Genomic DNA, 27745 nt, shown 5'->3' on the forward strand with positions numbered 1-27745 from the left:
GGCCGTGCACCCAGCAGACTGACTCTCTGTGAGCCGGGGACAGCATGGGGTCCTGAAACAGCGCAAGCCAGACAAGCAGACACTACAGGCCAGAAAGGCTTTGGCTTGGACTTTCTGGATGTCTGCATGCTGCTTTTGTGTGCAGCCATCTCCTCGCATTTACAGTGCCCACAACAATGGCTACAGTATTTGGGGACAATGGTGATGAACTGGATTGTGAAAACATGATTGATAAGTAGGTCATGTCTTGTTGGCACCACGTGAGGCATGAACTCAAACAATCCTGCTCAACTGTACAGGCTTAGTTCATAGCCAGGTTTCTGGGTGTCCTTTACTGTGACATATAAGGCTGTATATAATAGGATGTGCAGATTTATACTTAATTTACTGGAAGTGTTGTTTCTGGACAGATTGGGTTTTAGTGGGCTAAAAACAAAAACTTTTAAATACCAGATAAGAAGCAGTTATTTAAATGTATTTAAAAACAAAAGATTCAGGCAACCAGATCTTCTTTCACAACATCTAATACAATACAACTAAGGTTTTCTGAGACTATGACTTAAAAGATAATTAAATCAGGTCTATGATCTCCCCTGAACATCTTAGTTCACTCCTTAGGGACCCTCAAAGGAATTGAAACAGAAGCTGCTGCCTTAAGCGGGTCCCTCGGGGGTACGGCTGTAAGATTTCAAAGCACCAAGGACAAGGCAGAGTGTAAAATTCTGAAAGTTATATGATCTATGAGCCAGGAACGGTGTAATAAAATGTGCAGGATACCATGCAAAATAGACAAAGAACCGGGAACAGAAAATACTTTTAAGTTTGGTTCTTTAAATCTGTTAAAAAAAAAAAGAAAAGCTCTCCCACCCAAACTGCTCACAGGCAGCTGATGAGATCCCCTTGGGGCTCATGGGGGTTGAGCAGCCACTGAGGAGCACCTGCATTGAGTGTGAGGAGGCAGGGAAAGGAGGAAGGGTTCCTTATTACTGTCCAAAATCAAATCAGCTCAGGTAATGTGCTACCTAAGGCAGGCATGACATACTGTGCTCCATGACCAACCCTGCTAGCTGCCACAAGGATTCAGAGCGCTTGCCTGTGGCCAAGCCTTGATACCCACTCTGCAGCAGTCATGGGTGCCCCGCTAGCTGCAGGGTGCCAGCTTCACTACTCAGTAGGCTGTCAGCTTTGTGACATGTGGAAGGAAAGCAGACACTGTAAAAGGCAGTGTGGCACAATGCATCAGTGGGTGCCGGCATGATCCAAAAATAGAAAACCAATGAAGGAGTTATGTGAAAAGCTGATTTGAGAAAAAGTCAGCACATGTGTTGTAGTTTTTTGGGGGTCTGAGCAGCTTTGAAACGTTATCTTTGCCTGACTGGTAGGTGTTCAGAGTGGGATAACTGGGACTGTAATTGGCTTACAAAAAAAAGCTTGCATCGTGTGTGTTCAGTCATTTAACCCTCCTGTTATGTCCGTTTCTCTGGAACAGCAATAATGTTCCTGGGTCACTTTGACCCAGGGCATATTAAAACATCCAATCCCAATAGCCTACACATTTTTTTAACTCCATTACTAACCATTCAAATCAAGATTTAGTCCATTGGTGTTCTTTAATTCTCACAGATCATGGTTCAATGAGGATAACACACTTGTTTTTCATTTAAATTAATTGGAAAGACCTAAATATAAATACAATAGTTTTACATGACAGATTTTAGTTTATTTTATTCAACATTTTTATTTTTTATGAAGTGATGTTAATAAATTAACACTTCACCTCTTCTGTCACATGCTGCCCAGATTTTTATGCTGCATTTAGCTGGTTTGGAAGGCATATATAACCTAAAATAGACTTTAAAAAGGGTCAATTTGACCTGGGACATATTCAATTATCCAAAAGTGTCAGAAACCAAAAAAACCCCAATAGCCTACATATTTTTTAAACTCCATTACTAACCATTCAAATCAAGATTTAGTCCATTGGTGTTCTTTAATTCTCACAGATCATGGTTCCATGAGGATAACACACTTGTTTTTCATTTAAATTAATTGGAAAGCCCTACATATAAATACAATAGTTTTACATGACATAGATTTTAGTTTATTTTAATTCAGTTTTTTAATTTTTTTTTTTATCAAGTGTCACATGCTGTCCAGATTTGTATGCTGTATTTAGCTGGTTTGGAAGGCAAATATTGCCTAAAATAGACTTTAAAAAGGGTCAATTTGACCTGGGACATAACAGGAGGGTTAGTTACTGTCAGGGAAACAACAGGGGGCCTGATATCAGAGTTACAGACCCAATAAGGACAATGTGGTTAACACCAGATCGGTCTATAACGCTGACGAGGGTCTGCATTCACGGGCACCGACGTTAGCAGGGGCTCATAGTTTTTGGCTTCCTCATTTTTGATACCCTCTGTAAAATAAAAACACCAGTAAAGTGAACTAAATCACATGTAGTTGTCTTGGATATGGACACACATGACTGAATCATGTCATCATGTTGCAGGATGCAGTCTGCTCAAAGTGTAGCAGCGCTCTTGCTAGCAAGCGTTCAACGCGTTTTCGATATAAATCTGAAGCAGTCCCCGTCGTGGGAAAATGTGTGCACATCACTTTTATTGACTTACATGTCTTATTTATTATGTCATGACAAACATTTGATTTAATCTCCACACGCTACCATTGGCAAAGCAGCCAATGCTAACCCAGCCAAGCTAGCTCGCTAGCAAGCCCGAGACAAAAGCCTGAATGAAGTTCCTATGGGTGCAAACACCATCCAGGTACCGCTGCTCTGCCTGGAGTCTACACGCTGGGATTCAAACACACCTATCGTTTAAAAAAGAGCCCTGGAAGTGTACGTCTCACAAGAAGACAAAACATATAAGCTTACCCCTCCTGGTCCAGCTTTTCTTTCTTCTGTTCTCTGTTTGAATGGTGTGTTGTTGTAGGAGGGCGTCCTGTTCCGGGGTCACATCCCTCCAGTCGGCAGAGCTCCGGCGGACTGACTCAACGCTGCGAGAGACCAGCTGTCTGTGCAGTACCGCTGCCGGCCACTGGAGGCCCCACCGGCCAAGCCAATACAGTGAAGCCCCCCAGGATCTACACGTCTACTGCTCAGACCTCCTTCATATGTTGAAAATACCTCTTTCATATGTTGAAAATACCTCCTTCATATGTTGAAAATACATCCTTCATATGTTGAAAATACATCCTTCATATGTTGAAAATACCTCCTTCATATGTTGAAAATACCTCCTTCATATGTTGAAAATACAATTGAAGCTTGTATATACAGTTGTGCTCCTAGGTTTACATACCCTGGCAGAATTTGTGCTTTTTTTGGCCATTTTTCAGAGAATATGAATGATAAGAGAAAAACATTATTTTCACTCATGGTTAGTGGTTGGGTGAAGCAAATTTTTTATCAAACAACTGTGTTTACTTTTTTTATAACATAAAGACAACAGAAACTACCCAAGAAACCATAAATTCTGAACGTAAACTTATGAGCACAACTGTAGGTCTACAAACTGTAATTCCTGTATAGACATTTTAATAGTCCCTATTATCATTATTATTACATCTGTAATAGTTGCCATATTTTATTTTAGTTGATCTTATTTTATTTTATATTATTCAATTTAATTTAATTTAATTTAATTTAATTTTGTTTTGTTTTATTTTATTCTATTCTATTTTACCCTTGTCATTGCTATTATTATTGTTTTTATATTTTTTTAACCATGTTGGTACATTGTTGTTTTCCCCTGTCCCGTGTTGTTAGCTGCTGTAACAAAAGAATTTCCCCCATTTAGGGACCAATAAAGTATATCTTCTCTTATCTTATCTTATTACATGCGATATACAGTTTATAATAATAATAATACATTTTATTTATAAAAGCGCTTTAAACGTTTCTTTAAGACACTTTACAAAAAAAATTGTACAATAGATAAGCTAAGGATAGCAAAGCAAAAAACAAACAAACAAACAAACAAAAAAAATTAATTAATTATACGTTAAAAGCCTTTCTGAATAGGTGGGTTTTGAGTCCGGATTTGAAGTTGGTGAGTGAGTCTAAAGGTGTTTTTCCACCGCAAGAACTTTACCCCGGAACTAGGGACTTTACCCCTGAACTACATGCGTTTTGACCAGAGGAACCAGGGTCTAAATTTAGTTCAGAGGTAGATAATCTCCCCCCTGAAAAGCCCCTGCTTGGGGGGTAGTACTTTTCAAAGGTCCTGGGACTTTCGGTTGAACGTAATAGTGTTTGTGGAGTTAACACAGCTGTTGAAACACAGGGGTAATTCCTGGGAATGCATACTAGTTTAGTTTTTTATTAAGATTTCCAAATATTATTTAATATAATTTTTTTTCTCTATACGTCTCTGGCCTGATTTGCACATTCTACCCGGGACTTCAGCCCGCGGTCAAAACGCAGACAACAATGGGGGCACAGGAACCTTTTAGTTCCGGGGAAAGTAGTTCTGGAGGCTAAAAGAGCCCGGAACTCTTGGTCGAAATGGGGGAGAGAGTTCCAGAGGGTGGGGGTAGTGACAGAGAAAGCCCTGTCCCTCCAGGTTTGGTGCTCAGGTTTGGTGAGAGGGGTGAGGAGGTTGGCATTGGTGGAACGGAGGTTGCGGGAGGGATTGTATGGTTGCAGAAGGTCGGTGAGGTAGGAGGGAGCTAGATTATGGAGGGCTTTGTAGGTGATGAGTAGGATCTTGTACTGTATTCTGGATCTGATGGGAAACCAATGGAGGTTCTGGAGGACTGGGGGGATGTGGTCTCTGGAGCGGGTGTGATTGAGGAGGCGTGCAGCTGAGTTTTGTTTTATGGAATACATATTACCCACATAAATTAGAATGTTTAACTATGGAAATGCATGAATACCTGCTTTTCAAAGTTACAAGAATGTATAATCTACATTTGTGCTTTTCATTGTACTCACTACAGGGCAGCAATCACAACAAAGAATATCAACTGTGGTATAATATATATATTAAAAACCATCAATGTTACACAGCACAACGAGCACACTTTACTGACAGGTAAAAGGAAGGGAAAAAAAAATCCCGGTGACTTTGATGGCTTTGGTATTCAACAATTATCATTACTCTTTAGAGCTGCAAAAGAATATGAATATGAAGAATATGACTTGGATCCTGCTGTTTATTGAGTGTGTGTCCCGTCCCGTCCCCCCCAACAGTGAGAGAAGCGAATGTGAAAACAGGATGCAGGTAAAGGAAAGGTATTTTTTACACCTAAATTGATACAAAGGTTTATCTCTTAAGCTGTGCATGAAAATACGAGTATAGCCTTTATAGATTTCTCCCATTCAAAAATTTCAGGAATAACAACTCCAAAGGCAACAGCTGTGTATTTTAACCTTTTGCAAAAGTAGCTGTTAAACTCAATGTAAGCTTCATCTTGCTTGAAGTAGCAGTAATCAGCTGAGGGACACTGATGACCATATTTAATGTCTAATCCAGGGTGAATATTTTAGCAGCTTTCAACCCGCTTGCTATGCAATCCACAGCTCCTCTTTAAAAGTCATCATTGCACTGTGACTTGCACAATGATAGAGATTATTTTAACTGCTATGCAACATGGCAAGCATATCCTCATCCTTACAGGCCTGACAACAAGTATATAGCATGTCAACATAGTCCAAACAAACCATTAAACTAAATCCTACAGCACACACTTTAACAAACACATTTGCAGTGGAGATGACAAAGTATAGAGGTGTTTGACACAACATTGTGAAATCTCTTTCATGGCACCTGGCACATCAGTTCCATTGACGCAATTTAAATTACACAATGCATAACTTAAATATTTGAAACAATAAAGGCAGACAATAATACAAACAGACATAAACTGACTGCATCATCTGAGATAGGATGCATACAGAAATCCACATTTACATATTTGAGAGGGAGCTGCATACAGTACCACATTTTGAGAAATGCTTCCACAAGTCGATGGCTCTACACAGACCTATCTCAGTAATAAAACATCATTCATACAATATTTAATCTGGTCATTTGACCAAACCATTATATGATATTTTAGCCTGACATGATTAGATTTTTTCACAACCGACATTAAAGAGATGGTTTAACATTTTTGGATACAAGCCTATTCTTTTGCTTGCTAAGAGGATAATGAAACCATTCCAGTTACACATACTGTATGTCCATTGAATATGAACCTGGGGCCAGTACACACAAAGCAAAGCATAGCACAGATAATGAAAACAAAGGAAAACACCAGCTTGTTCTGCTCAAAAGTAAATGCAATCCACCTACCAGTACCTCTAAAAAGTTTTGGTAAAGTAACTTTAAAGAACACAATTTGATCTTTTTATTCTGCAGTGCTTTCTGCTGAGTTTTGGAGGTGCTGTAGGGGGCACTGTGACAGAGCCAAGCAAGCATTTTCCAAGTGTCCAGTCTTTGTGCTCAGATAAACTAAAGGCTGCTCACTACAGCTTCACATAAAATCTACAGTCAGAGGGTTAAATAGCTTACTGCTTGTCAAATTATCAACCAGAAAGCAAATAAGCTTATCCACAAAAATGTCAAACCATTCATTTAATGCATATGAAGTGTTTGGTAAGAGTCTGCTTAATGGCCAACACTTATACTGGAAGATGCTACCAAAATAAAGCTCCAATTTAAATATACTTCACTATTTTACAATAGATTGTCATGGTTACAATGCTTCTGGTCTACTGGCACTCTTAAGGCAACACACAGTACTTCAAGGCAATATTACACATTGACAAGTGGCACGGCAATAAAATAAAAAATCCTTTAAAAATATCCTTCATGACTATTTACAAGTACTTTTGAGCTACCAAATTAAATTAAATACAAAAAACTGAAAAAGACACAATTGCATGAGGGCATTTGAAATAAGAGGCGACGACACAGCCATCAAGGGATGTAAACTGTACAAAAGCCTTGACACGAAACTGCTGCTGTATTATTCTGCTCCATGACCTGACAGTGGCGTCTTAAGTTGTCATAAAGTTTGTTTGCAGATTGCACCCGGCTGAGTAATGTGGTCAATGAGATGAGCTTTCAGTCTCTGCTCCTGTTTTACTGATTCATGACACTTTCACGTGAGTTTTCAAGTAGCATTAAAAAACCTGTGTAATGTTTCTTCAGCTGTGTCTTCAAGGCAAAGGAATCCTATTATTTGATGCTAGGATGATGAGTGTGATGGATTTCCTTCATGGTGAAAGTATCTTTTGTAATTATGCTCCAGGATGAAAACAGTCTCTCCACTCTCATGTTAATTTCCACAACCAGGCCAGTCAGATGTAAACATTTTATGAGTGTCCTCGAATGCCATCAACAAAGTAAATATATTAATGAACTTCCCTTTTCAATCCATAAGTTAGAAACCATACGTTTTTGGTCGCTCTTCAGGTTACCTTGGTGCAATGTTCCTTACGGTCTGTTATCTTTGGCCAAGGAGTGCATCATCCAGTTCACCTTTGTCTTCCAGCTCTCCCGTAGAGCTTCGTTGAACTTCACTTTGAAATTCTTCAACGCCTCCTCTTCTGATTTTCCCAAAGCTAAAGAGTCCTATTAAAAACCAAAACCAAAACAAACACTGTTATCTTCCTCATCAGCATCATCCTCAATAATATATCATCATTATGATTGCATACCTTTAGATACTGGATGTCTTTGAAGGAGGTGAGCTCTGGCAGTCCTGCTGCCTTCATCATAGCAAAGAGGTTGACGAACAACGTCCCATTTCGACACAGGATCTTGTAGGCCCGCTCACAGTACTCCCTGAACCTGATGACATGTATATATTAATCAACAGCTGGTAATACTCTCAGATCAGCAAATAGACAGGTCAGAGAAATGTTCTACCTCTCAAACTTCTCACTGTTGTTTGTCCTTCCTTGTTGGATCACATGGACAAAGTCGTAAGTCAGGATAAAAGGCACGCGCTCCCTGTTGATCCCGAGTTTCCGCTTGAAATTGCCGAGGAAATGCCCAAAGTCAATGTGGAACAGCTGAGGAGCAAAGGTGAAAATTACCTCTGGTTTCTGGTCCTGCATCAATGAGCACAGTCACATTCCTTTAAGACTTACTAACTTAACAGTAACCTGAAGGACTTCAATCTTATAGTGTGTACGTCCGTCATACTAATTTATGTCCAAACCACAACCAAGTATTCAAGAGGTTGGAGGTGCAATTAAATGAAAATCATCCCTTTTTTAAAGGAATTGTTCGTTATACATTCAGTATTAACAAATACTGTTTGTGGAAAAGTAGTTCAGTGCTCTGTTGTGAAACCATCCAATTATGGCAGGTTTCAGTGGCGAAGGACTTTCTACAGCCTCTTTCACACATGCACTCTGCGGCCATAATTTTACGCACTTGCTTAATCACACGTCCCTTACAGCGTGGTGTCTCCCCTGAGGGGTCTGGTGGGTTGGGGGTATAGGGTGAGTCTCACAGGCAGGGAATGACAAATCCAAAGCACACCACGAAAGCCACTAGCGACCCACACTATGATGTGGGGTTTTTTGCATTATATCAACGATACATGTAAACGGAGAATGTGCAGACATTTTATTCTTTTTTTTTATGTGGCACCCTTCTGAGTTCACCCGAGTTGCATGACAGCAACATCATCACCCTCCACCTACTCACTCGAAGTGAGTTTTCACGAATATTTCAAGCTGTATTCTCACAACAGCTCACCCCCACATCATGCAGATCATTTCACTAAAGGGGAAAAAGTCCATTAGAGTCAGGGTGAATTTGTTTTTCTGCACACATGCACAACACCCCCGGACATTTTAAGTTTCCAGGAGTTTTGTGTGTATGTGAATTCAGCTTGTGATAGAAAATATTTAAAAAATCCCAATACCTGTCCTGTTTCCCTGATCATGATGTTGTCATTGTGACGATCTCCAATACCAAGGACATAAGTAGCTACACAGTAGCCAGCACAGGACAGTGTAAACTCTTCTATTGCCTGATCCAGTTTGTCCCTAGTAAAGAAAAAGAGAAGAGAAACAAGGAAGTAAAGCATGATTAGGTTTGTTCTTTCAGTGTATTTACAGTGCTCTTATCTTGGTCATATAATCTGCATAAAACTATACACACGCACAGCCATGAGTAAGAATTTCCTCACAGCTATATGAAATATTCACAGAAGAATTCCTGTGGTCAATTAATGATTAACCATCACGTCCTTTCCCTGTCTAGACGTGCACAGTGTCAACCTTTTACTAATTTTCTCCGCTCCGTTTTGGCTGCTGCAGCATTTCAAGCTAATTACCTTTCTGTTCTGTCGTGCACTCAGCCGGGGCCTGTCTTGCCAACGTGACGTACAAAGGCTTATTCATTACATTGAATGCTTCTCTCTCTTCGAGGAGCTTTTAGAATAGACAAGACCTTCAGACTGTCTGGCACCAAATAAAAATCTACTCTCGTTTAATGTTGCTGAGGCTGTAGTTGCCTCTGCACTTTGTGTCGCTTTATCACAGTTTTGAAACACTGCATACAATAAGTGTTTTGAAGTAAACAATTCACACAACATACAAAAAAACAAGAGAGAATTTCTAAAAGAAAATAATTTAGATACCCTGTCACAAATACTTTCTCTTAACTGATGAGAAGAGAAAAAAAAGTCCTCTTTGAAACATCTGAAGCTAAAGTGTTTAACGTCTGTATTAAGTGAGAAACTACAAATGCATTGATGCAGGTGTTTTTGGACTGCATTTAATTTTAACCTACTTTGGAATTTAGATTCTTCTATTATAAACAATATTTTTTCTATATCATCAATAGACATCTTTAATCTGTTTGTACACTAGCCTCTACCTAGAATATGTTCACATTACTTATAAATCCAAAATAGGGAGAAGTGTGTGTTACAAACAATATCAAGTATGTCTGTTTAAAACAGCCAGCAGATGTGACATGTTTCACACCTTCGCTGTGTAAATTCCCTATAATTCTAAAACAGTTTCTCTATAGCTCTTAGTTAATCTAGTCTTTTTGCACACATCTTGCTCGGACACGTCTGCCTTAATATAATTGTTTTCAAGAAAAAAAGAGAAGTTTAACATTTTGTTAAAACAGGAAATAAAACAAGTTGTAAATTGATGATGAGAAGTAGGTCAAAATACAACTTTGGAGTGCTATTTAGGATATAATGTTTAAACTTGTACATGCTGTAGCCAGCTGCTTTGTTTCTGGTGTGCTTTGCATTGTGGAACTATGCTGTTTCTCAACACACACACCAAAAAGTCACAATTTTGTATTTTAGGACCCTCCTAAAGTTGATGGAAACTATCAGGTAATCACTCAACCTGTGGGATCCTAAATATGATACTCCCTTAAAATGTTTGGATTAAACTCTGTGGTTTTAAACACCATTCGGTGTGCATATAACAGCCCCAGTTCTAGGTTCCTGGCTTTTCAAGACATCAATACTGTATCTACACAGTAATCATGGACATTTGAGGCATCCTTTAGAAACTTAAGTGTCAAAGTTGTCCATCATACTCACTCAGGATTCTTTGATTTGAGCCAGTTAAGCAGAGCGTCCTTGTTGAAGGCAGCTGTGGCGGCGCTGTTACTGCTGTTCCTCTGGATATTGGCTATGGTGTCTGCGTGCTTCACAGCCTCAATGAGCCCCATCTTGTTCCCAGTGGACAAACAGCCATATGGGATCATTCTGTCAGTGGAGGGGGAATTAATCAGTATTATGTTGACCACATACTTGTGTAAAAGAAACAAGAAGAACACCTACTGCTGCAAACCACCACCCTACCTGAGATCAAGACCTTCTTTTTTCCATAAGTTCTCCATTAGCTGGATCATCTGGAGGGTCAGCATGTCTTGCCGAAGATCTAAAGGTGATCAGGAAAAATGGGGCAAGTAAATCACACTGATTCAATGTTCTGAATCTTTTTCCAAACTTACTGGATATTTATTCATTTTTATTGAAACTGTATTGTACTTCCTTGTTTGAGACTCTTTTGTGAAATTATTTGATGCACAGAGTAAATGCTGTTTTGTGTGACAAAGCATAACGCTTTTCTTGAATCTCACCGTCTCCATTCTTGAAGATGATGCCCACCATGTCTCCCTGAGCACCAGGGTTCCTATACATCAGCCACAGCGGCTTCATCTTGGAGTCCATGAATCTGCACTTATCTGCACTGCAACCGGGAAAAGAAAACTTGTTTTAAATTAAAATAAGATGATAACTGTAAACTGAGAAAAGAGCACTTTAAATTTGATCAAATACTGTGATTTCACTTGTTTTCTTCTTGTGAGTTCTTATATTGAATGATCTAAAATGAACTGCTTCAATATTTAGGGCTGTCAAATGTCACATTTTTAAATCACGATTGCAAAATGTCAATAACTCAATGTGATTAATGATATTTTGAATTGCATGGTTGTCCATTATTTTGCATTTCAAAACAGTTTGAAGTCCATATTAACAATGTAAAACAATTCTTACCAGTGTCTTGATTTAGTAATCAAATGAATGAAGGAATTAAATGTTCTTTGTGATCCTAGATTTATTATTCAAACAAATGCTGCACTGCTACACCAGTGTGGTCTGAAACCATGGATTAGAGGTGGGAGACAGCTGAGCTTCAAAGTGCTTAGTGTGCAAAATACAGAGTTTCTTTCAATAACACAGAAGAAATATGTAGCGTGTGCAAAATGTCCATGCAGTGTCAATATGGTGTCCAATGTCTAATACTTTTCTGAGGTAACTTTGATGACTCACAGGTGTGCAATGATCCCTAGTAGATGTGACAACATTTGCACTTTTGAGGAGTTCGAGTGTCCTCAATGTTGACTTTCCTGCAGGTAGTTGTTACCCATTTTACAAGCACTGTTAACTTCTTTGATTTAGTTTCATCAGCAGGTCTGTGGTGATTCACACACTCCAAACAGTGCTCTGTCAGCTTTTGTGATGAAGTTGCCTGCTGTCAGTGCAACCAGTCTGATTAGCTGCACCTGTGTGCTTAGCTTGTGAACGGCAGCTCACACTCAAAAAGATTCAGTAATATTTTTATTCTGTTTGACATAAAGAGCATATCACTTTTGACTTGTCACCTGAGCGGGCAGGGAGTCATTCAGCAGCAAGAGCAGGGACACACAGCCATGGCTTAACTATGGTGTGTTGAAAGGGGGATAAATCAGTACGTGAATACAAATTGAACCTGTCAATTTTTGACCTTATTCACACTGCAATTAATGCGTTAATGCTGACAGCCCTACAAATTTTATTCATCAGTGAATGTTTTCCCTTTACAACCACTGTGAGAAATGGGAAATATTGTGGTTCTAACACAAGTTCAAAGATAACATTATTAATCAAAGGATGCTGATCAAGGATACAAAGATAAACAAATCCCTAAAAACATTTTATTCTTAACTGAAAGAGTTTCAGCAGTGAGAGTTAAAATTAACAAGGGATACTGTATAATTTAGTAAAAAAAAAGTCTGCTGGAGTTGTACAACTAAAGGTGAATATGTCAAGATGCTACATAAATGTGTTACTTTGTAATGAGTTTAAGTCAGAAAGGAACCAAACTGCCCTTGAAAATCCAATTTGGAGAAAAAAAAATGCAATTTGCAGTTTGTGTGCGTGTGTGTGTTTGTATGTGTCTAGCACTAACCAGATCTCACTGAGGATGATGCTGGGGTTGAGAGGTGACAGCAGGTCTGACAGGGCCTCCAGGTAAGACTCCTGTCTGATACACAGCTTCAGGTCATCCACTGTCATCTTCTGGGAGCCTGATTTGACAAAGTCACTCAGGGCCTTCATTTTGCCCAGAGCTTCGTTCTGTGCAGCAGGGGTAAGGCAAATTCAGAGACTTTGTACAGATCAAAAACATACATTTTGCAGGTTTAAAGTTAGTGCACATGTCTGTGATATTACCTGTTTGCTTAAGAGCCTGATGTGGTGGATGTTTCCTCTGCAGTAAGCTTCCAAAATCAGGCCAAAGCGTAAACTCACAGACGGCACATGAATTTCAGACCTTTCAAACACACAAGTCAGCAGTCAGACAAAAGCTTGAGGATGAACTTGACACTCATTATTTCTATCAGACTGTGTGTCACCTTAGATGCCAAAAGAGAAAGTGTCCTATCCTCCAGTTTGACAAAGCTCTCTCCAGCAGGAAAGTGGTGAGGTCACAATCGAGATAGGACTCATACTTCAAAACCTGGACCAGCTGGATTAAGTACTGCAGCAGCTCATCATCACTGTGTGCAAAGAAGACCACAACGGGTTTAGAACGTGCGTGCGTGCGTGCGTGCGTGCGTGCGTGCGTGCGTGCGTGCGTGCGTGCGTGCGTGCGTGCGTGCGTGCGTGCGTGCGTGCGTGCGTGCGTGCGTGCGTGCGTGCGTACCTGAGCTTCCTGAGGCATCTGATGGTAAAAGAACGGACTACTGGGTCGGGAAAACTGTAGTCTAACAGCTCCAAGGCAGGGATGGCAGGGAGGTCCGGCCAGTTTTTCAGCAAGCTCACCATCTGAGGAGAAACGTAACACATTTTCAGACACAATAACGACAACAATTAAAACTCTCATATGTCTTATTAAAAAATGAATTAGGCGTTACAGTGTGCTGTATCTTCACATTTTCGAAGCCTTTAGTGTTTGTTAGTGTTTAAAAGAATGAATCAGTGATGACTTGAAATAGTTATTTGGATCATTCATGAAGCAAATACAATGTGATAAGTTGCTTTCCTCTGCTTTATATCACTGCTTACAAGTTTCATTGTGTTATGGAGTGTAGGTTGTACTTTGTAAGTAGTTTAAAGCCTCCAATTTAGCTCTTCAAAATGTGATGAGCATTCCTTGTATACTCTACTGGTCTGGTTATTTTCTCTTACCAACAATCAAACACTGTGCGTTATTGGCCAAATATATCTGCACTACTAGCAAAATTCACTATTAGTAAATGTTGGCGGCAAACAAGTTACACTAAGATGGTAAATAATATACATTACACAATGACTGCTAACCGTTAAGCATGCTAGCTTGGTTCCCATGAGAATATAAGGATGCCAACCTTACAGTTTTGCTCAGAACATATCACAGTACAAACTTAGTGTTCATTACATTTCACAGATTATATTAATACATTTATTGAAATGTGATATAATAAGTGAAAAAACTATTTTGTCAGACGTAGGTTTGGGTAAGCAGTTACACTACCGGTCAAAAGTTTGGACACACCTTCTCATGCAATGGTTTTTATTTATTTTAATTATTTTCAACATTGCAGTTTAATACTGAAGACATCAAAACTATGAAATAATCTGGTTTTGCCATAATCTGGATTACAACAGTAGTCAAATAGGGCTATCCATTGTGTACTAACCCTACCTCTGAACAACACAACTGATGGTCTCAAACACATTATGAAGGTAAGTCATTCTACAAATGAACTCTTGACAAGCCTCATGTTAATTAGAAACCATTCCAGGAGACCACTTCATGAAGCAGACTGAGAGAATACCAAGAGTGTGCAAAGCTGTCATGAAGGAAAAAGGGGGCTACTTTACAGAATCTAAAATATAAAACATATTCTGCTTTCTTTAACACTTTTTTGTTCATTAAATAATTTCATGTATGTTCTTTCATAGTTGTGATGCCTGCAGTATTAATCTACAGTGTTTCAAATAATAAAAATAAACAATAACCATTGAATGAGAAAGTGTTTCCAAACTTTTGACTGGTAGCGTAAATCATACGCCCTATATATAGGAGTTATAGACCTTCAAGCAGGCAGCTCAAATTTGACTCTGACCCTCAGCCCTTCGGTGCATGTCATTCCCCACTCTTTTCCAAGTTTTCTGTTCTATTCACTATCATTTCTCTCAGTGAAGGTAAGCAAGTCCTAAACTAATGATCTTAAAATATATATATATATATTGTTAGGTACAGCCCAACTCGTTTGATAGTTTAGTATGAAATACATAATGATAATCCAATGAAAACTTGCAACCAACACAAATTACCGCCTAATGTTGTACATAATATGTTCATTTACCAAGTAGGTCAAGTCATCAAGCAGAAAATCATTGCATTTCTATCTAATGTATACTGTGAGAACGTCAATCTGTTTTTGCCATTTTCTAGATGTAATTTGAGAATGTTCTAGACCTCTGTACAGACACCTGATCCAAAACAAAATCATAACAAATGATAGTTGAAAAATCTCATTAAATACCTGAACTACGTCCTCACGCTTATTCCACTTGGTGATGAGGAGCAACTTAGACAGACTTTCAGGGAAGCAATCACAGACTTCTGCACGAAGCTTCCACAAGAGCTCCTTCTCATCCTCAAAGAACTCGGTGTAGTTTTTGTTATCCATGATTTCTTTGAGTTTCATGTACTACAGAGAGCAAAACGAGAGAAACACAGTCCATAGTTATATGTATCTACCGTATGTCAACAAGAAACTGCTGCTTAATCTGAACTCCAGCTGTGTTAGGCTTACCTCTTCTTTGGCGGGAAAAGTTACATCTCCATTCTTGTCCACAGCACTTATCTGTAAGCAGATTTTTATGGCTGACTGTAATACCAATAAAAATGTCAGCATGTACTCGACAAATGGAAACGGAAATAAATACCTTGTCGAGTGGAGGGTAATAGAGAGGGTAAGGACGGATATTGTTGAAGCGGATGAAAAGCCCGGCAGCGCTGTCCACATTGGGGTTCTTCTCCACAGTTCCCATTGGATTCAACAATTCCCCTTTGTCATCTGAGATAAGAATTTCATATTTTTCACTTTGCCATTTGGTATATGCTTTCATAAACTCAGTGAGGTCCAAAATGCAACAGTGAATAAACAAATAGTGCCACAGCTAAAGTGAATAAACACAGAGCTCTAATTTCTGGCAAGATGTTTTAAAACCAACATTTTACAAGCAAAATGCTCGCTTGTGAGTCAGCACACATATAATGTGTGAGTATGTGGGGTTCTTATGACATTGTTGGTATTTCAGCCCTCAAAGTGTTCTGCCAGGCGTTGTGGAGGAGGCTGTTAAAGATGGGAGGTGTTTTGAAGAGGAGGAGATGTAAGAAGAAGCAAGGCTAAACGTACCAGGAACAGATGGCCACATGGACAAGAGGACCTCTCCGGTCTTCAGCTGGTCTTTGTAGTCAAACACCATAGTGTTCACCCAGGCTATCGGACAGTCCTGAAGAGAGGGACAGGAGGGTTAGTTTTGATGAAAGGCATTGAGGACAATCTGCAAGCTTTGAAATCAAACAAAAAGAAAGCAAAGAAGGGACAAAGTGAAAGTACTCTTGTTTTCAGTCATTTATATATAGAAGGGTTTAATTAGTAACTACTGCATTTTTTGTGATGAGCTGAATTAATTTGAAAATATTAACAGAGGCAGTGGGAGATAGAAATAGCTTGGCAACGTCTAGTTTACAAATGCAACCGTAAAAGAACTAAGAGTCCAGACAAAGGCCCACTGAGTTTGTTAAAACCAAAACCAACACATTTAGACAGCGTGCACTCAGCTAAAAAAAGAGACGATACAAACAAACAAGAGCTGCTAGAATAGCTCTATTTCCGTCAGTCTTCCTGGTGTCTGTCTGCAGGACTTCTCTTCCAGGCAAAGAAGAGAGAAGTTGATCAGAAAGCAGAAGTGGCCTTGATGCCAAGAAACCCACCTGGGTGACATGTTTGGGCAGACTTCTGAAATGTGTTAGCTAACAAGCGCTACAACACTACAAACAAGAGAGCGCAGAATAAAGGGGAAATTGAATTTATTTACTGTACTTCTTAGTGTACAGTAAGTGGGTGGCTGAGTAGTCCTCCTGCTGCTGTACATGTGTGCTTAACACCAGAATTGTGAATGGTAAGAGCATTGAAAAACTTCAGTAACCTGAGTAACTCCTGGTATGAATTTGAATATTTATTCTTTCATTTGTATATTTTATTAACCCTCCTGTTATGTTGTGGGTCAAATTGACCCATTTTAAAGTTAACATTTTTTTTTTTAAAAAGGCTAAAAGTATTATTCCGCATCTCTAATGTCACAGTGGATGAAAGGCTGGTGGTATTCAGAGGTTCCTTCCATCTTAGTTAATATTTGCCTTCCAAACCAGCTAAATACAGCATAAAAACCTGGGCAGCATATTACCGAAGAGGTGTCTCGTGTTCATTTATCAACACCACTTCATAAAAATAAAAAAATTCAAAATGTAAAATAAAATAAAATAAACAATAATCTATGTCATGTAAAACTATTGTATTGGGATTTTTTGGGGTTCTGACACTTTTGGATAATTGAATATGCCCCAGGTCAAGTTGACCCAGTAACATTATTGCTGTCCCTAAGAAACAAACATAACAGGAAGGTTAAGACAGAAACTATCATTAACCTTAAGTTGTTGGTTTAACTATTTCCTGAGATAAAATTTATGTTTTTGTAACTTGAAACATTTATTAAATTGGCCTTCACGAATTCCCTTAGCAAAAGATGACATCTGCAAATTGCTTCTTTTGTTAAACCAATATGTTACTTTAAAATATTTTAGTTTGTTCATGATCGAAACCGCAGCACAATTCCTTTCAGTATTCTGTAATTCAGTCAGTAATTGTTTTTAAAATGTCAACATAATAGTTGTATAGCTGAACTTTTTAAAACTGTCCACAGCTGGTACTCTATGGCTTTGAATAGTGTTGATCAATACATTTTACACAGCATGCATCATCTATTTCAGATCTGGACTATTTCTTTCAGCTCTTAAAAATACCTGTATGCTACAGTTCTGCATGTTTTGTAATAACTTGGGGTGCCAGAGTGTTTTATTCTTCATCCAACATATTCATGTAAACTATTCTATTCTGCCCAGTTGTACCCTCTTTATGCAGATGACACAGTCTTGCACGTTAAGATTCTGCATATCTGAGTCTCCACATTGAACTAAGAGAAGGATTCTGCATGATTTTTGAAAAATCCAGCCACGGATAGCACTTGGCTGCAGATAAACTCTGGACACTGAGAAGAATGAATACTATGGAGTACAAAAGGCCTACATTACAACATAAATATCTTGGTGGTTGTGAATTCTGAAAATATGAACAGCGACCCTGAAGATGAATTTAGAATTCCTTGAAAATGTTTGCCATGTCCTTCCTTCCTCGGGGTGATGAACAGATAAAAGAGCTGAAGCGGATGAAATGTTAACCACAGTCTTGCCACTGAACACACTTGCACAACCAGACGCAGCAGCAAAACACACCCACACAGCACACACTACACACTAGAGAGGAAACAGAGCTGTTTGTGCTTGCTAACAACTTCCCCCCCACCAGCCTGAACACTTGCCTGCCCAATAACAAGTTTTACACTCAGGCCAAGAAAACATTTATCACAGACTCACCGCTCTCTTATTCTTCTTCTTAGTGCCACGGGGTTTCTTGGCTTTCTCAATGACAGCATAGAGTGCAAAACACAGACGGCTCATGCGGGGCAGGTCGGCCACATTAATGTCAAACTCCAGCTTCTGATCCCACAGGGGCTCAGAGGACACCGCCACCTCCGAGCTGGTCACCACCTTACAGAGGAGTTCACTGCCATGGAACAGGCCAGCCTGCACCACAAGCTGCAAGGGAAACACACACACACACACACACACAGAGGTGATTCAAGGAGGGAATGATGAGGTTGGGAAACTGAGGGGTTTAACACCTGTGTGAGGGAGATTGTGGAAGATTCACAGACTTAACAGATGATTCAGAGTTTCCTGCGCCACTCAGGCAATGAGTCAAAGGGTTGACACGTTAATTATGTAATGTAAGGTGGTCCCACTCTCTTTCAATGCTAAACAGTGTCCCTCAAAAATGATGCACATTCATAAGAATTACCTTCAACACTGTACAAGCATTAAACTCATCTTTTGGCAAATTAAGGCAGCCTGAATCTATGTTTACAAAATATATGACTTGATTGGCAACCGCAGACATGACTGATAATTATGTGTAAGAACTAATTTGTCAATAGTCATGATGCGCTCTGAGGCAGCAGCCGGAAGTGCACTTACACTTAATCATCCATTTAACCAGTATCACTGTTAATTATAAAGGTGAATTACACACAGAGACACATTAACAGGGTTCTAACTTAGGTGTGCACTCTTGTTTGTCAAATTAGTTTAAAAAAACTGACATTGCAGAAGAAACTAAAGATAAATATGCAGTTTTATTGGATACTTCTATATGCTTTAGCCCCAACTTACAGGGAAATATCTTCATCTCAACTGCCACTTGTCAAATTACAACATGAGTAAGAGCCTTTAAGCAATAATTACAGAATGTATGCATCGTGTACAAAAAAAGAAGTGCATTGAAAGCAAGAGAGGGAGCGACAGCACGAAGGCTGCCTTCTTTCTTAGAATCTAGGCCTCAGAATGAGACATAAAAATCAGATAGGCCCTCCCCACTTCCTGTTTTGAAGTTTAACCAACCGCCTCGATGAATTATGGGAAACGTGTGGTTTAGACCATGTGACCCTCCTGTCATTTACATTTCAGGCCCTGCTGCTCCTACAACTGAAATTGAGATATTGGTAAACAGGTGAATGCCACACTTCATTGAGCTGCAAAGTAAGAGAGAACCCACGCAAAACCACACCAACCTTCATCCCTTCGTCTGCGTTGACTCGGCTGCCCTGAAGCAGGTGAATGCAGAAAGGCTCATTGATGGACCACAGAGAAGACGTATTCTGCTGCAGAGATGAGTCAGAAGAGACACAATTCAACATCTTGGCCTCTTATTTTATAAGAAAAATAAACTAATTGCATTCACTTGAGAATGTTGCAACAATTTCCTGTTTGACAAGTCAAAAGATAGGCACACAACAATGAATACTTTCAAGATAAAGCACAAAAGGGGAACAAACTTTTAAACTGAGCAAATGTCCCCCTACAGCACTCTGAAAAACCTCAAAAATGTGTAATTTTATTTTTCTTTATTGATGATTCCTCTGCTTTTTGTAAGAGTGTTGAATACAAGTGAATACAATAAGCTGACACTTGCCAGTGCTGTTTGAAGGAGGGTAATATACTGCACGGTCTATGCTGAACTACAGTAAATGCAAGCAAAGGTCCCAAGTGTAAATTATCAACACTGTTTTGCTCAGCATGTTCCAACAGTGTCAAAGTCCACCGCTGCCTGGCCGGGCAAGAACTGAAATAAAGAGTGAAAGAAAAAGTGCTGCTCTGTTAATGAAATACGTCTGTCACCCGCTAACCTCTCACCTTCTTCAGGGGCAGCGGAGGAGGTCTGGACAACGAGCGGCTCTTAAATACCTGGCTGCCCATTCTGCCCTGCTCCTCCTGGTATTTGCTGATGGTGGAGTGATGCACCATGGTTAAATGGGCATTTTGGCCATTACTCAAACACCAGAAAATATACTGGAAGAAGATGAAGAACAGAGAAAGAGAGGTTTACTGGTACAGCCATCAGTCAGTTCCCCCACAGATATTTCCCAGTGTTCTGATAGCGCTGGTTAACTCCTGCAGGCTGTTCATTTGCTGTAGGTTAATGCAGCTGAAATCTCATTATGTGTGGAAGGGTGCAGTTCCTTTCTGCAGGACTGATATGAGTCACTCCTGCAGGTAGCTGGAGTTTCAAAATCAACAGTGGGGTCTCCTGTCATTTAAGTCTTGAGTCAATCCTGATCTGACAGTCATTTCAGCTTTTATGTGCAAAACACAAAGGCAGAGAGCAGACTGACAAATCAGAAAGAAAATGATCCACAAAGAAAGAAAGAACCATTCTCGAGCATACAAAATGTGTATACTCTTGTCAGGCTCTTTCACTTGCAATATGACATATTGTCACAAATCATTAGATAAGAAGTCTTATATATCAAAATAAAGTACAAATTATGTAAGCATACATTTGATGGTTTGATTTCATAATTGAGGGTGCAGTTGATTTTGGAGTGATAGTATACGTGGTGCCTAAAAATGACAATGACTGTGTTGTAACTCTGTGTCATTGTTTGTTTGTTTTGCACTCTCTCTTGTGCATTTATTGTTGATTTTTTTTGTATTTTAAAGGGCCATTGAGGAATGAACAAAGCATATTAGTTTAGAAGATATGTGCTGTAGTGTGTGCATTTTGTGTACTTGCTTAATACATGTCCCTAAACAAACAAACAAACAAACAAACAAACAAACAAACAAACAAACAAACAAACAAACAAACAAACATTAAATAAATTCAAAAGATGAAATCACTAGCACCGGTAAATCACTATATTTAGCTATCTAATCAATACAAAGGGAGATTTTAAACAATCTACGTGACAATAACTTGAAAATACCAACCAGGGAAGGTGAATTATACGACACACTGCTCACTTGCATCAATCACAACAAAATGTCAGTAGCATCATTAAAAATTAGTCAACAGGAAATGGTCATTCATTAGGGCTGCCACCGGGAAGCTCATGTAATTTGTCCAACTTCTTTGTGAGTCACATCTTCACAAAAACAAAGTAAAAGTTGGAAAAAGTCACATGTGGTGCGTGGGAGCCTCCAAAACATGGGGGAAGGAGAATTTATTCACCAGACTGAGACCAGAATTTGGCTTTTGGATGATCAAACTATCACAGTTGGGCATGATCAAAAGATCAGACTTCCTGCGTGAACACAGAACCACAAGTATGAAACGTCATGTTGTTGGGATGCAGGTCTTGGAGGCTTGGGAGCGCAGTGGCTAAAATGAATGCAGCGAAATATAAAATATAAAATAAATAATGGCTTGAGTTTAAATAGAACTGAGTTTTAAAAATGGTCAATTTTCCTGCAAGACAACACAGTCCAACTCCAACTCCATGTACAAAAGAAAGATAAACAGGAGTTGCTCTAAGACAACACTGCTGATGGTCAAATGACCAGATCCAGAACTTTTGGCGGTGCCAAAAACGTCCTAAAATGTTACTGTTATGTGCAGCCTCAGTGATCTTGAGTTGGAGAAGTAAGGAGACACCGGTCAAATGTATGTGTCCAAAATTACCCTTAAAAAAAAGCCATCAATTTAGAGAGTTAAAAACGAACTGCAGCCAACGTGTCATGTGAAATCGAAGGGGTCAGATAAGAAGATGTGAACAAAACAATAAAACATGCTGCATTTCAACATAAAACAGTTTCTATTCTGCCAAGGTGCTGTTATTCTGATCACTCACTTTGAACTGGCACAGTGGGTTTTTCCCGTAGATGAACTCCCACCTGCCGTTGACCTGTAGGGTGTAGTCTTCAGGTTCCTGTCTCACTGAGCGAAACACAGTGGCTTTCTTCTTCAGAGCGCTCTTTATCAAAGCCATAGGGAGGTCCTGAGGATCCTGCTGCAACATGAAGCTTTCCTGTGAGAGTTCAGGAAAGCTTTTTACTAACACAGGTGTCAGCTTTTACAGAAAGTCATACAAAATGTTATTTACATGTCTGTGGATCTTGTTCCCTAGTAAAGTTTTGAATGTGGTGTCTATACAGTGGGAGGGGGATTTCCAAATGTGCTCATGTTTGCTTTATACTATCTTCTAAAATTTGTCAACACAAGGTGGAACCTGTTTTTCATATCCAGGCTGTTGTGTGTTTGCAGGTCACCCCACTGCTACACAGTCATACCCTCACTTTGATTTTCATTGTCATATTAACCTTTTCAAATGTGACTCAAAAAAATCTTAAACAACATGTCAACTCACATCACTAGCCTCAAACTTGACATTGATGAAAATCTTCTTGGAGTTTTTGGACTTTGCACCCACTGGCGGAGAGCAGCATGGCTCCAGGTTGCACGGGAAGCTGTATTCCATCCACTTCTGCCATGGCAACAACTGCCGCTCCTGAGCCTTCTCTTCGCAAAACGTACGCATCTTGGTCCGAAACTCGTTTACCTCATGGTTCTTTTGGGCCTCAAACTCATGCAGACCTAGAACATTATAGTCAAAGAGTCAGAAATACAGTGAGAGGAACAGTTTACTCGTCTTGAAAGATTACGTTCACAACAACTGGCTGAGCACCAGCCATGTTTTGTGTCATCCAGACAAATATGTCACTCACTACTGATGTTTTAAAGCTATACAGAAAAAAATGACCAAATCATCATTCTTTACTGTACACAAAATATGAATACAATACTCTGCTTGTATTGCTTTGAGAAACTATTCAGTGAGCTGAAGCAGAAAAAGAAAATGCAAGAAAAAAACTCTCACCTTTTTTGTTTATGAAAGAAGACTGCCTCGTATTTTAAACATAGTAACAACACAATAATACCACTAACCAACGAAACAACTCTACATCTCTGCTAGGCTTGTGGTAGCAGCTCAGCAGTATCAGTGATATAAGTCTCTAACCTTTGCCAATTAACAAGCTGATTTGTGTATTGGTGAGTTTCTCGACTCGGTCGCCCTCCCTTGCCACCAGCCTCAGGACACACATGAAGGGCCGCACGTCACTTATGCGCCTCGATTCCTCTTCTAGTTCCTCCCTCTCTGCCGTCCCGTTGATGCAGGTGAAGACGTATGCATCGGGTTCTCCTAGCGCGCCAAAAAGGGCCTCACTTCTGGCATTTTTCCAAACCATCTGAGACGAGAAACAACAGAAACACGTAGGATTGAGAGCTGAGTTTGGGTGTCACCTGCAGTCTCCAGTGTGATCTCTATGTATTGAAATGTTTTGTCATTTTTTGCCCAAAGAAACCGTGACCTTTTTCAGAATCAAAGGAAAATTTCAACCATAAGTGCTCTTTCAGTATGATATAATGACTGCTTTTTGAACATTCCCTAAAATCCTTTGTGACTTACCCTTGTTGCAAAGACATTTAATCTCTTAATCATCTTAACAGCCTCCTAGAGTATCATTATTTAACAGCTAAATCAAACACCCTGAAGTGGCAGAACGGTTGGCATAGAAACAGCACATTCACATTGAACAGCAGATCTGATTCAGTAAAGAGCTGGCTGTGTAAGTACCAAGGAGGAAAGCTGCAGCTCTTTCTGTAACACTTGCATCAAAACTTCAAGATGAATCTGAAGCACGAGAAAGCATTGTTTGGGTTATGTAATGTTTTCATTAGTTTAATGTCTGAAGAAATATTAAGTCATCCAATCTGCTTAAAAGCATATTGAGTAAATACTGTAAATAACAACAGCATTTCGTAAGTGTGGTCCCAAGAGCTGCAACGCTGTGCTGCAGTCAATCGATTTGCAATCTCTTAAAAATACAATGTTATCTTATACAAAAAAAAAAGCAATGTATGATCACACATCATAAATTCAAAACACTCTACCAGAGCTATTCTGCAGCTGCTGACAAAAGTGGACGTACTTTTTTGATGTTTTTGATGGTGTCGTTTCGTGTCACAGGGAATTTGAGGAAGATCCCAGTGGGTAGCAGGAAGTCCATCATGATCTCCTGGTCCCCCTCCTTCTCCCATTCCCCCTGCATCCCATACTTCCCCGAGGGCATGGTGACGGCCTCTCATTTACCGTCAGCTCCTCTGCTGCTCACCGGAATACAAGCCAGCCGTCCATACACACACACACGGACACACACACGGACACACACGCACACACACACACACACACACACACACACACACACACACACACACACACAAACACACACACAGGAAACACAGCCAGGGTTAATATGTCCACCATTAACATGTGTATGAGGTTAGTGTGTTATGCGGTGTAACATTCATTTTGCGGATTGTTCCTTAAAACCTTGAACGATTTAACCTCTAGGAACTGAAAACTCATGTAGAACACACAAGATATAAATGAAAATAAGTGATGAATGAATGAAAAACAGCGTCCTGTAGTTCACGGCACTCATAGATTTCTTTATCTCCTCACTGCAGCTCAATGCACAAGTCAGAAACGTTAAATAGTGTATGAAATGGTAAACAGGGGCTCAAGATTTCTATGTGAACTGTTTTTGATTGCTGCCAACTTGTTATAATCTACTGTTTACTTTAGAGTACTGACTTTATTCATACAGCTCATGTATCTGTTACTCCACCTTAACAGGCATTCTAAGTAAGCGGCATACAGGGAGAGGTGAAATGAGGTGAAGAAGCATTATGAATAAACATCAAATAAATTACCCACACTACAAGAAATGCTTACCATCTTCCTGCTGATCTATTCAACTGACTGTGCAAAACTAAAACATTAAGTTATGAGTGATATTATCAATTATACTGGTAAGAACAGTACTAAATATTATATAGTAATTCTACACTAGGCTATTGATTTTGGTAAGAGGAAACGTGTGCTGTGTTAGGTGCTTTGTCTGCCTGATATAGACTAACTTAAAACAGAGCATAAGTGTAATACACATAATATTAGTGATCTAACTTACAGCAACCAAAAAGGACATTTTATAAATGAGAAATTTAGCAGAAGAAGAAACAGAAGGTGAAAAAAACATAAAAGCTAAATTTAAGTTGAATATTTTCTGTCTGAGCACAACTTGCACACATATTGTACATTACAGCGAAAGCAACCTGTGAGCGTTGCACTTGCCTGTCAGCCCTACAAGTCCTCGGTCATCTCATCATGGTTTGTCTTGCAGCGAACATGGAGGGTGTAATATCACGATGACATGTCTCTGTCAAGCGGCTGCAGGTCGGTCCGTGAGGTGAGGGAGGTGATGTAAATCCAGTTCAGACGGATGAGCTGCTCGTTCAGCTGATGTGGAGAAGTGGAGTGGTTCCTTGCTTTGGTCAGTGCACTGTCATTCCTGCAGAGATGTTGAGGCACTGACAGACGCGTTCAGGGACCGTCAACCAAAACTTCAGCTTCAGCGTAAAGTGAAAGTAATATTTTTACGCACCAACTTCCGCCCCCCGTCCCTCCAAAATACTTGTATAATGGAGGCGGTGTGTTCAATTCTAAGACTATTTAAATGAGCGACGTGTAAATCGTGTTGTACAGAGGGGATAAGTCAGTGAAGCTCTTAATTAGTCGACAAAATAAGTGGAAAGTTATCCTAATATCTGGTCTGGTCTGGTTTGGTTCTGCTACCAAATCAGACATGAGGAGAGTCTGCAACGGACAATCATTTTAATTTATCCCATAACATATTTTATTATTATATTCATCTACTACATGTGCACTCTGGCTTAGGCTAAGTTAACTTATTTCATGTCTTTAAATGCACTTATTTACCTTTCTTTGTTCAGGTAGTATTTTTATTTTTATTTAGAATTTTTGGATTTGTGTTTAGGTTTATATATTTATTGCCCTTACTGTCTTGTTGTTTCCTTAATTGTTGTTAAGTACCAGTGTTCCATTCACCACGTCAAATACCTTGTGTGTGCTAGCTCACTTGGCAATAAAGCTTTCTTGAATCTTGAATCTTGAATATTTGTTGAAACGTTTCTAAAAGTGTGAAACATGTCTAGCTACACATTCTCAAATGTTAGTATCCTTTACTTTTACTATTAATCTATTTCTAATTAGTTCATAATTTGGAAGACATTTCTTAATTTTGTGAGTAAAGATTTCAATGTGAGTAAAAACTCTCATAAAAGCTTGTCCCAGAGTCCAGGTACGTTCATCAGACATGAGAAAGTTGTACACCTTATTTCATCTCTTTACCTTTGTCATTAATAATGAGGCATATCGGTGCTTATAAATTATACATATACAAATCATGTTAACCTGTTTTATCTAAAGGTTTGACTGGGTCGGGCTATTAAAAGCATAATGACACAACGTTTACAAACTAGTCATAATTAATAAAACTGTCAGCCTTCCTAAATCTAAAAATCAGGCGCAGTGTTTTATTTATTCATTTGATTTGTTTCACCAGTGTTTTTGACTTCATGTTATTTTAATTTCACCACCAGTTAAAAGCTTTTTAAAACTGTACTTATTATTTAGTAGAAGTATTGTAGTATTGAGAACAAAATGTAAGCTACTTAAAATATCAATAAAACTTAATGAGCAAAAAGACCACCAAGAGTAGGTAACAATTCAACTTAATCCTACTGATTTGAAAATAGTGTTAAACATTGTACACACTGGATTACACTTCTATAGAAGTAAAACTGGCACCATATGGAGAATTCATGTACAGTAGGCTACATCCCTTGCATTTTAAAAGCAGTTCAGGGCAAATTAACTTTGTAGGGTTTTCCTTGGATTAGGAATGTTGGTTTGAAGAATAATACATATTAAACAATTGTTGTATTTGCTGAGTTATCTGCACTATTTGTTCTGCAGAGAAAAGTACAGTAAGTACTTCTTCTTTTGACTCACTTCAACCATGTTGTAAGTTTCACAAGTTCACGCACTGTGACCTAAAATATAGAGCAAACAGGTCCCTATGGTTTTCAAAATTGTTGTACGTCGGACAGAGGTTAAATATGTTTCTATTGATACTGTTGTTTCTGGTTAATGCTGTTTCACTTAGGAAAGTCCAGCCTTACATTGGATGGGACTATTTGTGGGTCTATACAAGAGAGTAGAAAGAGGATCTTGCAAATCCACATCTTGATGTTTTCTCAAATTGTGCAACCTTTACTCATTTAGGTTAACAAGATAAATATATTTTTTTCTGATAATAATCCAACATTTTAGAAACAGAAAAGTAAAAATAAGAAAGTACACCATTTTTGAAAAGGAAATAGTTAAACTAGGCCCACATATTAGCCTTTAAAAAACTATA

At 39.1% G+C, this 27745-nt stretch overlaps 2 protein-coding genes across 3 annotated transcripts in view; both read right to left on the bottom strand.

The window, feature by feature from the left end:
• The window catches only part of ctnnbip1 (catenin, beta interacting protein 1), a 30510-nt gene extending 27433 nt beyond the window's left edge, over nt 1–3077 (bottom strand). Inside the window, exon 1 of the mRNA XM_034695949.1 lies at nt 2897–3077. The gene's annotated coding sequence lies outside the window, so the exon portion shown is untranslated. The remainder of the gene's footprint in view (nt 1–2896) is intronic.
• A 2083-nt stretch (nt 3078–5160) lies between these two features.
• pik3cd (phosphatidylinositol-4,5-bisphosphate 3-kinase, catalytic subunit delta) lies at nt 5161–25845 on the bottom strand. 2 transcript variants are annotated; one of them, XM_034696711.1, is made up of 23 exons: nt 25597–25845; nt 24392–24566; nt 23419–23647; nt 22768–22994; nt 22252–22428; nt 20315–20470; nt 19693–19779; nt 18440–18661; nt 16140–16236; nt 15667–15797; nt 15534–15584; nt 15261–15428; nt 13433–13554; nt 13143–13286; nt 12961–13060; nt 12698–12864; nt 11106–11215; nt 10825–10903; nt 10561–10728; nt 8911–9034; nt 7902–8047; nt 7691–7823; nt 5161–7604 (listed from the first exon to the last, which is right to left on the bottom strand). In XM_034696711.1, the coding sequence occupies exons 2-23, from the start codon at nt 24530–24532 to the stop codon at nt 7467–7469; spliced, it is 3117 nt and encodes a 1038-aa protein (XP_034552602.1). In that variant the 5' UTR covers nt 24533–24566; nt 25597–25845; the 3' UTR covers nt 5161–7466. The 2 variants fall into 2 exon arrangements, with proteins under 2 accessions (XP_034552602.1, XP_034552601.1); XM_034696710.1 differs by having other exon boundaries at nt 19693–19782.
• Nucleotides 25846–27745: the final 1900 nt, after the last annotated feature.

This window comes from Notolabrus celidotus, chromosome 11 (genome assembly GCF_009762535.1).
Source record: "Notolabrus celidotus isolate fNotCel1 chromosome 11, fNotCel1.pri, whole genome shotgun sequence".
NCBI classification, from domain to species: Eukaryota; Metazoa; Chordata; class Actinopteri; order Labriformes; family Labridae; genus Notolabrus; species Notolabrus celidotus.